The sequence below is a fragment of the Dreissena polymorpha genome, chromosome 1 (assembly GCF_020536995.1).
Source record: "Dreissena polymorpha isolate Duluth1 chromosome 1, UMN_Dpol_1.0, whole genome shotgun sequence".
NCBI lineage: Eukaryota > Metazoa > Mollusca > Bivalvia > Myida > Dreissenidae > Dreissena > Dreissena polymorpha.
In genome coordinates this window covers 124,174,298-124,189,360 of record NC_068355.1, presented here as the reverse complement: position 1 = coordinate 124,189,360, position 15,063 = coordinate 124,174,298, and the positions used below count along the sequence as shown (strand labels likewise).

Below are 15,063 nucleotides of genomic sequence, written 5' to 3'. Positions count from 1 at the left end.
AATGTTCAATACATCATTTGAAAAGGCAAATTCCAAGCTTTCATTGGTCAAACAAGTCAATTTGCAGTATATGAGGTTTGGGTGGTTTTACCTGACTAAAAATGGCAATTTTCAAGCAGAAAGATTGAAGCCTTGCACAGCCTTTAGTCATATTTGGCTTCTAGAGCGCTAACAAGTAGTTTTTCTAGTGACCTAGCTTTTGGCCTTATTTGACCCAAATTAGAAATTGGCCTAGATATTTTAAAAATTAAAAAATTAAGTTTCTAAACATATTTCAGCATGATTGAGTCATATATGCTTTTTAGAGTTGTTGCAATTCATAGATTTGATCAGGTGACTTTTAATAAGCGATTCTAACATTTGACCTGGTAACCTAGTTTTTGACCCAAAATTCCAACTAGGATATGTTTGAAACCAGTCAAATATCTGCGTTAAAGTAAATATCATTCCCAAGTTATCCCCTGCCAAAGGCGTCTGTCAGTCCGTCTGTCTGTCACAAAACTGTTTAGGGCTATATGTCAGATACTATGTAAGATATCAACATGAAACTTCATATGTGTATAGATATCTATGAGGAGAAGTGCCTTGCATAAGAACCATAACCCTACACTTTCTTTAATAAGAATTATTTCCCTTTGTTATGTCCCCCACTATAGTAGTGGGGTACATATTGTTTTTGCCCTGTCTGTTGGTCTGTTGGTTGGTTGGTTGGTTTGCGCCAACTTTAACATTTGCAATAACTTTTGCAATATTGAAGATAGGAACTTGATATTTGGCATGCATATGTATCTCATGGAGCTGCACATTTTGAGTGGTGAAAGGTCAAGGTCATCCTTCAAGGTCAAAGGTCAAATATATGGGTCAAAATTGCTCATTTAATGTACACTTTTGCAGTATTTCAATATTCAAGATAGCAACTTGATATTTGGCATGCATGTGTATCTCATGGAGCTGCACAATTTGAGTGGTGAAAGGTCAAGGTCATCCTTCAAGGTCAGATGTCAAATATATGTGGCCAAAATCGCTCATTTTATGAGTCCTTTTGCAATATTGAAGATAGCAACTTGATATTTGGCATGCATGTGTATCTCATGGAGCTGCACAATTTGAGTGGTGAAAGGTCAAGGTCAAGGTCATCCTTCAAGGTCAGAGGTCAAATGTATGTGGCTCAAATCGCTAATTTTATGAAGACTTTTGCAATATTGAAGATAGCAACTTGATATTTGGCATGCATGTGTATCTTATGGAGCTGCACATTTTGAGTGGTGAAGGGTCAAGGTCAAGGTCATCCTTCAAGGTCAAATATTTGGGTCAAAATTGCTCATGTAATGTCACTTCTGCAATATTGAAGCTAGCAATTTTATATTTGAAATGCATGTGTATCTCATGGAGCTGCACATTTTGAGTGGTGAAGGGTCAAGGTAATACGTCATATAGGGGGACATTGTGTTTCACAAACACATCTTGTTTTTTTATTTGATGTAACTTTTTAGGACTATATCTCACATACCATGCAAGACTTCAACATGAAATGTCATGGGTGAATTGATATTAATGAGGAGAATTGCCATGCTTAAGAACCATAGTCCTTCACTTTTTAAAATATGAGTTATTGCCATTGTTTGTTTTTGTATGATGTAACTTGTGAGGGCTATATTTCAGATACAAAACAACATTTCAACATGAAACTTCATGGGCATGTAGAAATCAATGGGAAAAAGTGCCATGCATAAGAACCATAACCTAACAGTTTCTTAACTAAAAGTTATTGCCCTTTCTTGTTTTTGTAAGATGTTACTTTTCAAGGCTATATCTCAGATGCACTACAATAATAATTATTTCAACATGAAACTTCATGGGTATATAGATATCAATGCGGAGAATTGCAATGAATTAAAACAATTACCATACACTTAATCATTTTTTAGCTCATCTATTTTTTGAAAAAAAATTATGAGCTATTGTCATCACCTTGGCGTCAGCGTTAGCGTCGGCGTCCGGTTAAGTTTTGCGTTTAGGTCCACTTTTCTCAGAAAGTATCAATGCTATTGCATTCAAACTTGGTTCACTTACTTACTATCATGAGGGGACTGGGCAGGCAAAGTTAGATAACTCTGGCGTGCATTTTGACAGAATTATGTGCCCTTTTTATACTTAGAAAATTGAAAATTTTGGTTAAGTTTTGTGTTTAGGTCCATTTTATTCCTTAAGTATCAAAGCTATTGCTTTCATACTTGCAACACTTACTAACTATCATAAGGGGACTGTGCAGGCAAAGTTATGTAACTCTGACTGTCATTTTGACAGAATTTTGTGCCCTTTTTATACTTAGAAAATTTGGTTAAGTTTTATGTTTAGGTCCACTTTATTCCTACAGTATCAAAGCTATTGCTTTCATACTTGCAACACTTATTAACTATCATAAGGGGACTGTGCAGGCAAAGTTATGTAACTCTGACTGGCATTTGGACGGAATTATGGGCCCTTTATACTTAGAAAATTGAAAATTTGGTTCAGTTTTGTGTTTTGGTCCACTTAACCCCTAAAGTATCATAGATATTGCTTTAATACTTGGAACACTTACAAACTATCATAAGTGGACAGTAAAAGGACAAGTTGCATAACTCTGGTTGTCATTTTTACGGAATTATGGCCCTTTTTTGACTTAGTAACTTTGAATATATGGTTAAATTTTGTGTTTCGATCCACTTTACTTCTAAAGTATCAAGGCTATTGCTTTCAAACTTCAAATACTTTCATGCTATCATGAGGTTACTGTACCTGGCAAGTTGAATTTTACCTTGACCTTTGAATGACCTTGACTCTCAAGGTAATTTTTGCTAAAATTGCCATAACTTCTTTATTTATGATTAGATTTGATTGATACTTTGACAAAACTACTCTTACCTGACATACCACAATAGACTCCACTCAAACCATCCCCCGTGCCCCCCCCCCCCCCCCCCCCCCCAAGAATCCCCCTCTAAATTTTATTTTTTTTTAAAGATCATCTCACAAATTTGAAACGGTTAAAAAAACACAAATATTTATTTTTATTATTTTATTTTTGAAATACCGTCCAACCATCTCACCCAAGAATCCCCCCCCCCCCCCCCCCCCCCGAAATTATTTTTTCGCATTTTTGGAAGATAATGTAATAAAAGTCCACACCCCCACACTATACACCCCTCTTCACTCCACCTCTCCCTCCTTTGTGATTTAAATTGAGAGTCCCTTCACCTTTAAAAAGAAAATAGATGAGCGGTCTGCACCCGCAAGGCGGTTCTCTTGTTATGATTATACCGTATGTCAAGGGATTTGCACCCATCCATAATCACAATTTATTTGGCGGAGGATATCAAGTCAGCATATTTTCTTGTTTTGTATTAAAGTCAATGTCATGCTGCAATTTATGCATTTATAATTAACATATCTGAGTAATTATTTAGTGACATAAATAAGGCTATGATTTGTTGTTTTTTTAATCAAAAACAAGCTTCATCAGGCTGCAATTACAGGTCATGTCTTAATCACTAAAATATCTAAGTACACATTGTACTTAGTAAGTGACATTTCAATTCAGTTGTTTGTCTAAATAAAGCCATAAAAGTTTAAACTCTCGTAAAGTACTAGGTTTTTTATCAATTTTACTTCAAAATATTGGTCATGAATTTTGCTTTGATAACAATGTATATAGGGTATTGTTAGTATAGATAATGATTTTGCAGTTTTCATTTTTTTACACTTTATGAAGTGACCCATTAACAGACAGACATTAGACAAGCTGGTCAGTGTAACAGACTGAGTATTAAGTATTGTACTCAGAGTTTTTTAATTCGTTGCCGTTGGATTCATAGTAGAACATTTTCACCCATATTGAATGTGACACAAAATGAAATTTGTGGACATGTAAAAAAAAACATGCACAAAGAAAACATTTCAATGAGCAATATGCCTATGGTGAGCTTTTGTGATTGCCTTCTCAAGACCTTTGCCTTTCAAAAAACCTTGTGGACAATCTAGAGGCCTTATTTCACCGTCTTGTTTTCATTTTATGTCCAATATTGTATTGTGCATGGGTTTGTCAGTCCTTTATTTTAATTCACACTCATTACTTACATCATTCTTTATTTTGAAAAATATGGTGTTACATAACTTTCAAAGCAACGTTTGTTATTATCATATTATGATTGCGCAGCTTTGTACACTCAGAAGTGTATTAACAGTAGGCAAAGTCTGTTCTTTAATCTAAGAGTTGATTGGTGAGTCAGGAGACACAGCTTATGATGTTTAAACTATTTAAATTTGCTGTTTCCTCAGTCCACATCAGAGCCAACCAGTGGGAGAGACATCAATGACGGCAGGGACGATACCTTGGTCAGCAATAGGGATCTGGACCTGTATGAAGATCTAATAGCCCACGACAAGCAGGAGCAGTCAGCATCAAATGATGAGGTAAGCAGATATGTTTTGTTTGGGTTTGTTTGTTGGTTTATTTAACCCTTTGCAACTTAGATATGTAATATGACGCGTGTGTAGTCACTTATAAAGTTAAATTTAATTAAAGACTTTTCTTACTATATTCAAGTTTTAAAGGCTTCATTTCCTACCCTTAGATACTGTTGAGAAGCAAACAGCATATAACATGAACAGACTGCGAGTTACCTGTATGAAAATCTGATAGCCCACGCAGGCTGTTCTGGTTTTATGCTGGTTGCAAAAGCCATTTTCACTTTGCTTCTCATGGGAGAAAGGGTTAAAAAAAAAGCAGGTTTTTTACCAGAATCTCGGTGAAATCACAGCAGTCAATAAACCAAGTCACACCTTTTTTAAGTAAGCTAGTTTACTATAACCAGTACTTGGTCCACACATGAAAGTAGCTGACCACTGCACTACTTAAACCAGGGGGGGGGGGGGGGCAATTTGTACACCTCCAAGTTATTTGGCTTTACCAGGCATCAAACTATGACCTTTGACTCTGATATATTAAATAATTGTATTTGATTCTTGTATTTGAATACATATGTGTTTTTATTCTTTATTTTTTCATTGTGAGGTTCAAGTAATAACCAACACACAAAACAAATCACAAAGTCTGACTGAGAATCCGGCCTTGATCCAACTGCTTATAGTTAGTTTGTTAACCCTTTCACTTTTGTTGTCTTATAACTTAAAAGTTATAAGATCTGTAAGATGTTTGAGCAGTGTGAAGAATGTTATGATTTTATTTAGTTTTGAAGGGTGTTCCAAGGAACTTAAGAAGTAATTTTTAGCTCGGCTGTTTTCGGAGAAAACCCGAGGTATTGTCTGTCATAGCCAGCTGGTCGTGTCCGTCGTCCGCCGTCCGCGTCGTGCTAAAACCTTAACATTTTGTCAAGGTTTTGAACATTGGCTCTAAAATCAAAGTGCTCCCACCTACAACTTTGAAACTTCATATGTAGCTGCACCTTGATGAGTTCTACTTGCCGCACCCATATTTAGGTGACTAGGTCAAAGGTCAAGGTCACTGTGACCTCTAAAAAAAAAATTCTGACAAGCTTTCATTTATTCAAAATGCACCCGCAGCCGAGCGTTGGCACCCGTTATGCAGTGCTCTTGTTAAAATAACATTTTCACTATCATTGACATTTAGAAAGTGTATATTTAAAGGTTTGAAAGTCTAAATGAGGTGCCTATAGATTACATTTGTTACCTTTATGGTATAACCATTTACTTAAAAAAGGGGAACTTATATTTCTCTCACCGACCACAATCGTATATAGCGCTTCTCACTTGTATGTGCCTTTACTGACTGTTCTATATTGTGCCAAGGAGCACAATTGATTGTTTGATTGTTTCTATTTTAGTTAAGCAGGCGATTTGAAAGTGCTTCTGAGTTGGTCCAACAGTTGGAAAGTGAAAATATCAGTCTGAAACAACAGCTTTTGAGTCAACAAAACCATGTGAAAGCGTTGCAGCAGAACTTTGCTCATCTCCTGAAAACTGCACGTGGGGAAATTGCACGCAAGGAAAAGGAAATAGCAAACCTAAGGTAATTTAAAATTGTATGAGTATTGCATTTTTGGATTTTAAATGTTATCCTTGATGGTCAGAACTTGTTCCAAGGAGGGCATATAGTGATAGCACTGTCCGTCTCTCAGTCTGTCCATCCATCTGTCCGTCACACTTTGTGTTTAGGTTTCGAAAAATGCTCATAACTTCCATGTCGCTTCAGATGCAACCTTCATATTTGGTATGCATTTGTATATGGACAAGGTCTTTCCATACGCACACAAATTTGACCCCTTTGACCTTGACCTTGAAGTTAGGGTCCGTGTTTAGGTTTCTAAAAATGCTCATAACTTCTATCAAAGCGTTTATCGGGGGCATATGTCATCCTATGGAGACAGCTCTTGTTTTTCAAAAGTTGACAATAATGCGCTTTTGCATTCCAAAAATGAAATATTAAATTCAAGCTAAAACAAATTGATAAGATGTTTGTTGCTTTGCTGCATCTTAAAAACGTGAAATAAAATAAATATTTTGTCATTTTGCCACGCATCTGTATTTTTTTTGTGAGGAAAATTATTTTCTTTTCATGTAAGTATTTACATGTTTATGTTTTGACATAGTCTGTTTACATTTAGCTCACCTGAGCACAACCTAATTTACCTTGTCTTATGTGAAATGGCTACATTTGCTTCGTTAACATGCTAAAAACCACATTTTTGTCCAATCTTCGTTTAACTTGTTCGAAGATGAAAACTAGGTAATTTGGTCAAATGTAAAAAAGCTTATTTACACTCTTAAGAGTCACTTTTTTTTCATGATACTTTGTCGAAACTTTTCTTCTTATGAGATCCAGGAAAAGATAGAAAATAGTTCCGGTGTGTTGAAATACATGGACACCTGGGACGCGAGGCAGTTTGCCATATATGGCAAAACACCGCAAAAGTGTAACCTTTTTAATACCTTAGAAGTAAAATTTGCCACAAAATTTGAGGCCAAATCATGATGAAACTTGCTCACAACATAAATTTGGTGTGTTTTTATTGGCTAATTTCAAAAATGGGTTTTGTCTGTTAAAAAACATGTCCACCAGGGGCGGAGCAGTTTTCCTTATGTGGCTATATAGAAAACTTGTTAACACTCAAGAAGTTACATATTTGGTTCAATTATCATGAAACTTGCTAAGAAATTTGTTGTGATGATATTTCAGTTGAGTTTGAAAATGGTTTCATTCTTTTGAAAAACGTTGCTGCCAGTGGGCGGAGCAGTTTGTCTTATATGGCTTTATTGAAACCATTTTATCACTTGGAAGTCACAATTTTTGTCAAATCATAAATCAACATGAAAATTGCTCAGAACATGTTTCCCAGTGATATCCCATCTGAGTTAAAAACATGGTCTTATAGAAAAAGCTAGTGAACACTATAGATAACACATTTACTGTCAAGTCTTTTGGAATTTGGTAACAACAATTGTCCTAATTATAACTGGTCCGGTTTTATAACGCTTTGAGGCCACAAAGCCTTGGTCTGAACATTTGTCTAATTATTTCACCTCCAAGTGAGATGTGATTCCTCTCCATTAAAAAATAGCTACTATGGTTTGTAAAAAACAACAACCTTGCTTCCAGGTGTTTGGGCACTTTTGTTCTGAATACTACTTGCTCAAACTGTTAATTTCCATCCATGTTAAGCTCCTTAGGGTCTTTCTCTCCCTTAAGACCTTTGGTCTTCTTGTTTATTTAACTCATGTTCTTAGTACAAAATGGCAGCATTTGGAAGAAATTTAAATGCAATATGTATATAACAAGAGATGTGTTCGTCAGAAACACAATGCACCCTATTGCGCCGCTTTGAAATTATTTATTTATTTTTGACCTTTGACCTTGACGGATGACCTTGACCTTGAACTTCCACCACTCAAAATGTGCAGCTTCATGAGATACACATGCATGCCAACTATTAAGTTGCTTTCTTCAATATTGCAAAAGTTATGGCCAATGTTAAAGTTTTTTTCTGGACAGACTGACTGACTGACTGACTGACTGACGGACAGTTCAACTGCTATATGCCACCCTACTGGGGGCATAAAAACTTAAATTATTCTACGCCTTGCATTTGCTTTCGATTATATTGAACGTGTAAAAAAAAAATGTTTCATTTATATTAGGATGATGATTAATATCCACCTGTGTGACCTGTTGTTTCAGGCAAGGTCAGAAGCCCCCTCCACACAGGGGGAATAGGCAGCCTGCTCCCCGAAAAAGCAGTGTGGACTCCTCCTTGGATTCTACATTTGAGCCACTGTTTGTGTCCAGTCCATCTACGAATACTTCCCAGAAACCTGATGCTGGAGTAAAACCTTTTCTGAATGAACATACCGATAGAATGGAAAGTTCAGGATCTAAAGTTTTTAGCGTTGCTCCTCAGTGCACTAAAGAAGTGCTTTCAGTTAAAAGAACAGTCAGCGTCACGCCTATAGACTCAGGCAGTGCCAGTGAGGACAATACAATTGTTCAGTATAATCCAAATGCCAGTGAAACACTGTTCTCTAGAAGGAAGAGACTGATCAATTCTGGGAAACATAAGAACAGAGTTGAAACCAGTAATCAAATAATTGATGATAAAATCATTGATAAAGAGCATGCCTCACAAAAACATTTATCGTTAATTGAAAAAAACAGTTCCATTAAACCAGCTAACTCTGCAGTAGGAATTGCTCAGGGTCTTCAGCAATCATCTTGTGATAGTAAAATAAGACTTCGTGATGATGTTATTAACTCTGCTGGAAATCTTTCATTAAATGAAAGTAAACAAACCTCTGAAGGTTCTAGTATAAAGGAAGTGTCAGGTTTCTGTGATAACTCAACAAACAGTTTCAGAAAAGATTCAAGTTCAGCTGTAAATTCTGCTTCAGTAGCAGACAGTTTGTCATCTGTTCATGAACAAAGCACCATTTTAAGCATTAGCAACAGTGGGTTATCAGAAGAGTCTATATTAAATAGAAAAAGTGCAGCGGCAAATTGCATGACATCACGGGCATTAGTTGGCATTCCTGATGAAGGAATATCAGTAGCAAGAAAACCACAGCTTCTGAAACACGTCACACATCATGCCTGCTTGCACATTGGCTGTACAATAAAAATAAATCACCTACATCCCCATGATCTAGCTCAAAGTGAATCCTTAACAAATCATGATATATCAATGGACATAAGTGATAGTGATGACCCAAATGACTTACAAAATGACTTACATAGCACACTCAGCAGTGACATTGGTGTCCAAGAGAAAAACCAAGTACAGAACAAAGATGTAAAACAGAACAGATCTAGTGACATTATTGAAATTGGTTACAAACATGACAGACTGGTCAGTGACACTGGAGTCGAACAAAACAGCGACACTAATGACACTGGTAACAAACATAACAGCCACATTAAAAGCACTGGTGCCAAACAAAACAGCAAAAGCAATGACGCTGGCATCAAACAAAAGCATCTTAGTAACCCTGGTGCTCTGGAAGATTTACATCACAGTGGTTCAAACCCCCATGGAAACACAAAGCAAGATATCCAAATAAAAGATCATTTTTCAAAACAACAAAAGCACAGTATAGACCAAGTGAAGGATAATGTGACTAAACTGGACAAGCACAGACAAGATGTTGATTCCAAAGTGGATAAGCAGAGAAAAAATGATGTAACTATTCAGGACAGGCATGGAAAGGATTATGCTACCAAAGTAGACACTACCCAAAAAGATGACAGTACCAAACCTGACAATTACAGAAAAGATGATACCAAACATGAAAAACACAAAACATATGATGACACCAAACAAGACCACCTCAGAAAATATGTTGGGGTCAAAGACAACAAGCAGAGAAAAGATGATGAAACTAAACAGGACAAGCGTGGGAAATATTATGCTACCAAAGTAGACAATACTGAAAAAGATGATGATGCAAAGCACAGAAAAAGTGATGGATCCAAACTGGACAAGCACAGAACATATGATGATTCTAAACAACATGACCAGCTGAGAAAAGATGAAGGTACAAAAGTGGACATGCACAGACAAAATGGTTATATCAAAGTGGACAAGGACAGAAAAGATGATAGTACACACGTTGTGAGGGACAGTAATGGTTCCAAAGTTGACATGCACAGAAAAGATGACAATACAAACGTGAACAAGGACGTTGAAGGTCATGGTTCCAAAGTAGACAAGCATATTAACGATAATTCTATCAAACAGGACAAAGGCAAAAAATGTGATGATATAAAATATGACCCGCTCAGAAAAGATGATGGTTCAAAAGTGGACTATCTCAGAAAAGATGATAATAACAAACAGGACAAGCACAGGAAAGTAGATAGAACCACAATGGACAAAAATGGTAAAGGTAACAGTACCAAACAGGACAATAGGCGGGATCATTCTAAACTAGAGAAGCAACTCAAGGATTTTGGTAACGAACATGACCAGGTTAGAAAAGAAGATGGTTCCAAAGTTGTCAAGCAAATCAAAGGTTATAGTCCCCAAGGGGAAAATCACAGCAAAGATGATTATTCCAAAGAAGACAAGCACAGTAAAAATGTTGGTGCCAAGGACAAGGATGGTAAAGGTGACAGTACCAAACAAGACAACCACAAACAAGTTGGTGCTAAGCCAGACAAGCACAACAAAGATCTTGCTCCCAAACATGAACTGCTTAGAAAAGAAGATGGTTCCAAAGTGGATAAACACATCAACGATGATTGTTCTAAAGTGGAAAAATACAGAAAAGATGCTGGTTCTAAAGTACTAAAGCTCAGAAATGATGATCATACCAAACTTGACAATAGCAGAAAAGACAATGAGTCACAAGTGACCAAGCACAATAAAGATGCAGGTACTAAACCAGACATACGCAGAAAAAATGACAGTACTAGACCAGACAAACACAGCAGAAAAAATGAGGAATTGAAACAAGACAAGCACAACAAAAATGAAGGTTCCCAGTTCAATAAACATACGAAAGAAGATGGAATCACACCTTGCGATCCCAGAACAGATGATGGTTCAAAATCAGAAATGCCAAACAGTGGTGTTGGTTCAAAACTGAAGAGTCACAGCAAAGATGATGGTTTCCTTCCAGAGAAGAACAGAAAAAAATATGGTTCTGAACCAAACAAGCCCACCACTGAATATAGTACAAAATCTAACAAGCACAACAAATATGATCAAACCAAACCAGATAACAAAATTGAAAATGGCAGTTTCAAATATGACAAGTACAACACAAATGATGGTTCAAAACAAGGCAATTATAAAAAAGATGTTCAAACTATAGAAGACAAGCTAAGCAATGACGATGTCACCAAGCTTTACAAGCACAACAAATATGATGGTACAAAAAATGAGAATTACAACAAAGACTCAGGTAGTGACCAAGCTAAGCCCAACAAAGATCATGGCCCTTATAATGGCAAGCACAACAATGATAATGGTCCTAAAACTGACATCGACAACAAAGATGATGGTTCCAAAGTGGACAGGCACAAAAAAGAGGATTGTACCAAACAGTTCAGCAAAGATCCTGATAACAAACTGGGTAAGCACAACAAAGATGATGATTTAGATGGTGCAAAAATGGATACCAGCAGCAAAGACAATGATACTTATCAGGAGAAACACAGCAAAGATGATCAAACCAATCAGGAAAAACACAACCAAGAATTTGATGCTAAGCAAAACGCGTATAGCAAAAACGATGGTAAGACACAGAATAGTTATAGAAAAGACCATGGTTCCAACTGCAAAGCAGATGATAATAAAAAGAAAAACAGCTGTGATGAATTAATAAACAAAGATAGGGATTCCAACCAGACCATTCCCATCAAAGTCAGTAATTGTGCTATAGAAAATTGCTACAGCAAAGACAGTGGTAATAACAACAGGCAGTTGAGTAAAGAGTGTTGTGCCACAACTGACATTTTTGACAGTGACCCTGAAGGCCAGCAGAATAGTGACTGCATATCAAAACAATGTAGTGAAAGCAAAAGCAGCACTGGTAAAAAGAAGGTCTCAAGTATTGACAAAAACGACATAAATAGTAATGACGGCAAAAGGGATGAACATTGCAAAGTAATTAAAGATATTAAGAGGCCGTTGTTGAAAGAAAATGTTGCAATAAAACATGCATACTCTAGTTTGCAGCCTGAAATAAAAAAACGAAAGTATGAGGTTAAAAGAGTACCAGAACAATGCACAGATACAAGTTTGTCTCCTCTGCTTTTGAAATTAGTCAATGCAGTCTACCAAGAACTGGACAACTGTGTTGGACATAACACTTGTTTAGGTAACATTGCTTTAACACAGAGAGATTCTTGCTCAGAAGATATTGTCATGAAGCAGTGTGGTTCTCTTTCAGAAGACAATGTAATAAAGCAGAGTGTTTTTTGTCCAGAAGACATTCCATTGAAGCAGAGTAGTTTAACTGAAAATAATTCATTGAGACAGAGTGTGTCTAACTCAGTAAACATTTTATGCAAACAGAGTGATTCTTGTGTGGAAGAAATTTCTTTGAAAAATTGTGATTCCATAGATATTGTGGCTTGTGATGACATTAATACTGTAGGTAATGTACAAGATACAGTGGAAGAAAATCCAAGGGCACCAACAGAGTATCAATGTGACGAAGGGATAGAAACGACGTCAGATGTAGATAAAAACGTACTTATCAACAATCCGTCTGATATTTCACACGAAAACCAGAGTTCTAGTGATGAAATGACTGCTGAGGAGGAATTTTCTGGGTCAGAAGTATCTCTACATGAAGATTCAACATACTTCTCATCATCTGATGAATCGTCCTGCTCTTCGTGTTCAAGTTCTTGTTCTTGTTCTGACTCAGGTACCAACCTGTCTTCTGAAGGATCAGATAATTGTTCAGAAAAGTCGAAAGCCAGGTATGTGGACATTGCTAAAGATAACACAGGGCAGCTTAATGAACCTCAAGTTTATGCCACAGCAAAAATATCTATCACTGAAGGTAGCAGAGAGCAGGGGAAGATTATGTGCCAAAATCCAACCAATACAGATAATCAACTAAATGGCAAACAGTCAGAACCGGAAGTAAACATGTCTGGATCTAGTTTAATTTTCAATAAGTCTATTGGTAATCCATATTTTGAAGTAGATGAGGCCCCAGTGTTTTTGACGCAAAAACATATGGAATCAAATGATCATAAAATGAACTCCAAAGTGTTAGAGAATCATATAAAAATCATCAAAGGTAAACAAATTAAAAGTAAAGGTCCACAAAAGAATTTGTCAGTGAGTCCAAATGTAAAGAAAGCAGACGTCAAAATACATACCAAGTCAAGTACTGACACTTCTACAGATAGGTTCCCACAACCAACAAATGGGGAAAATGATAAATTATTTGCCAACATTTTACTTCTAGATGATGACACTATGGATTTTGTTGATTATGAAGATGATGATCACCTACAAAAATATGAAAGTGAAGCAACACATCATGATGCACTGAAAGGGAAGAAGAGAACATCTAATGATAAAATCAGTACAATACAAAAAGAGGAAGGTGAACTAAGTTCAGACGACAACAGCCATGATTCATTTAAACAAGGAGAATTAATTAACTTACAGAATACTGTTAAAAGTATTGAAAATTTATCAGAGACAGTAAAAAGTAAAAAATTAAGCATAAGTCCCATTAAATTTCCAGAAGGTGTGAAAAGGATTGGTAAAAGAAATAATAACATTTATGAAAGTTCGAAACAAAAAGAAAACCTGAAAATAGAAAATAGGGTAAGCGTGATGGAAAAGTCATACACACGCAAAGAAGAAAAATCTAAAGACAGTAGTTACAAAACAGAGAGTAGAGAGCTGTACAAACACAAGCCAATAACATCGCACAAAGACGGAAGACGATCCTCTCCGAGAAAGAAACCTCACTATTTTAAGGAGGTAACCTCTCCAAAAATTTCAAGGAGATCTTTTTTAGATGATTCAAAGGAAAGACCAAGAATGCATCAGAGGCATGACTCAAATTCTCCTCCTTGCAACAAACGAAAAGTTCTGGACGAGAGATCGAAACAGGTTGGCAAAGAAAGAAAATATATTTTCAGTCCTAAAGACAAAGTTAATACACAACATGATGATGGGGTTTCCAGTAAAAATAACTTAAGTAAAACAAGATCACCAAGATCCAGCAGTAAACATGAAAGCAGGTCTAATAAAAGTCAAATATACAGCAATTCCAGTAGACATGATCAGGAAAGACATATTCATCAGTCCCGAACACCTACGAGAAAACGGAAAAGGCACTCGCCTGATGACCGCTCTCTGTCTAGTGGAAAGAGATATCACCCAAGACAAAGGCGTACTTCTGGTGATTCTGATGTTTAGAAAGCCTGTGCATTGAGAAAACAACTTTATTTTGTGTGCCGATTATTGGATAGAAACGTTTGGGTGATATATTTTTTTACTGAAACAGGCCAGTGAATAATTGAAAATAGCGGTAAATTGTTGCCTGGAAGTTTTTTCGAGGAACCTTTGTAATAAAACATACGGGTTAATTATTGTATTGGAATATTTTGTTGAATAACTGGAATGAATTTGAGTGTTTACTGAGGTTCCCCTTGACATTTATTTATTACTCTAATTTTAAAGTTATGTGTTATTATTATATTAAAATTCATACTGCAGTAAGCATAGTCAAATCATAGGCATGTGAGCATGAATAGATCTTGACTTTGTTATTTCATGTTGTAAATATGGCTTATTTTTATTTAACACATTGATATTGTATATACTTTTAAGTTTTGTGTAAAACATAATATTGAATGGATGAAAACTTCTAATTAGCATTAGCAGTATTATGCTAAAATTAGAACGCATTTTTTTTGTGATTCGCCATGTTTGTGTGTTGGTTATTTTCAGTTCAGTCATAATAATGTATGATTCCTTCATTGTACTTGGTATGGCTGTTGTTAATTCTTTTTAACTTATATTTTTACCATGATATGTTTAGTCTATTTACAAATAAAAATAGTGCAATTTT

The 15,063-nt window shown here is 36.0% G+C and overlaps 1 protein-coding gene across 1 annotated transcript in view; it reads left to right on the top strand.

Annotated features, from left to right (window-relative positions):
• The window catches only part of LOC127848489 (putative uncharacterized protein DDB_G0282133), an 18,759-nt gene extending 3,696 nt beyond the window's left edge, over positions 1-15,063 (top strand). Inside the window, exons 3-5 of the mRNA XM_052380985.1 lie at positions 4,321-4,455; positions 5,847-6,031; positions 8,198-15,063. Of these exons, the coding sequence (XP_052236945.1) occupies positions 4,321-4,455; positions 5,847-6,031; positions 8,198-14,408 (6,531 nt within the window). The 3' untranslated portion in view covers positions 14,409-15,063. The remainder of the gene's footprint in view (positions 1-4,320; positions 4,456-5,846; positions 6,032-8,197) is intronic.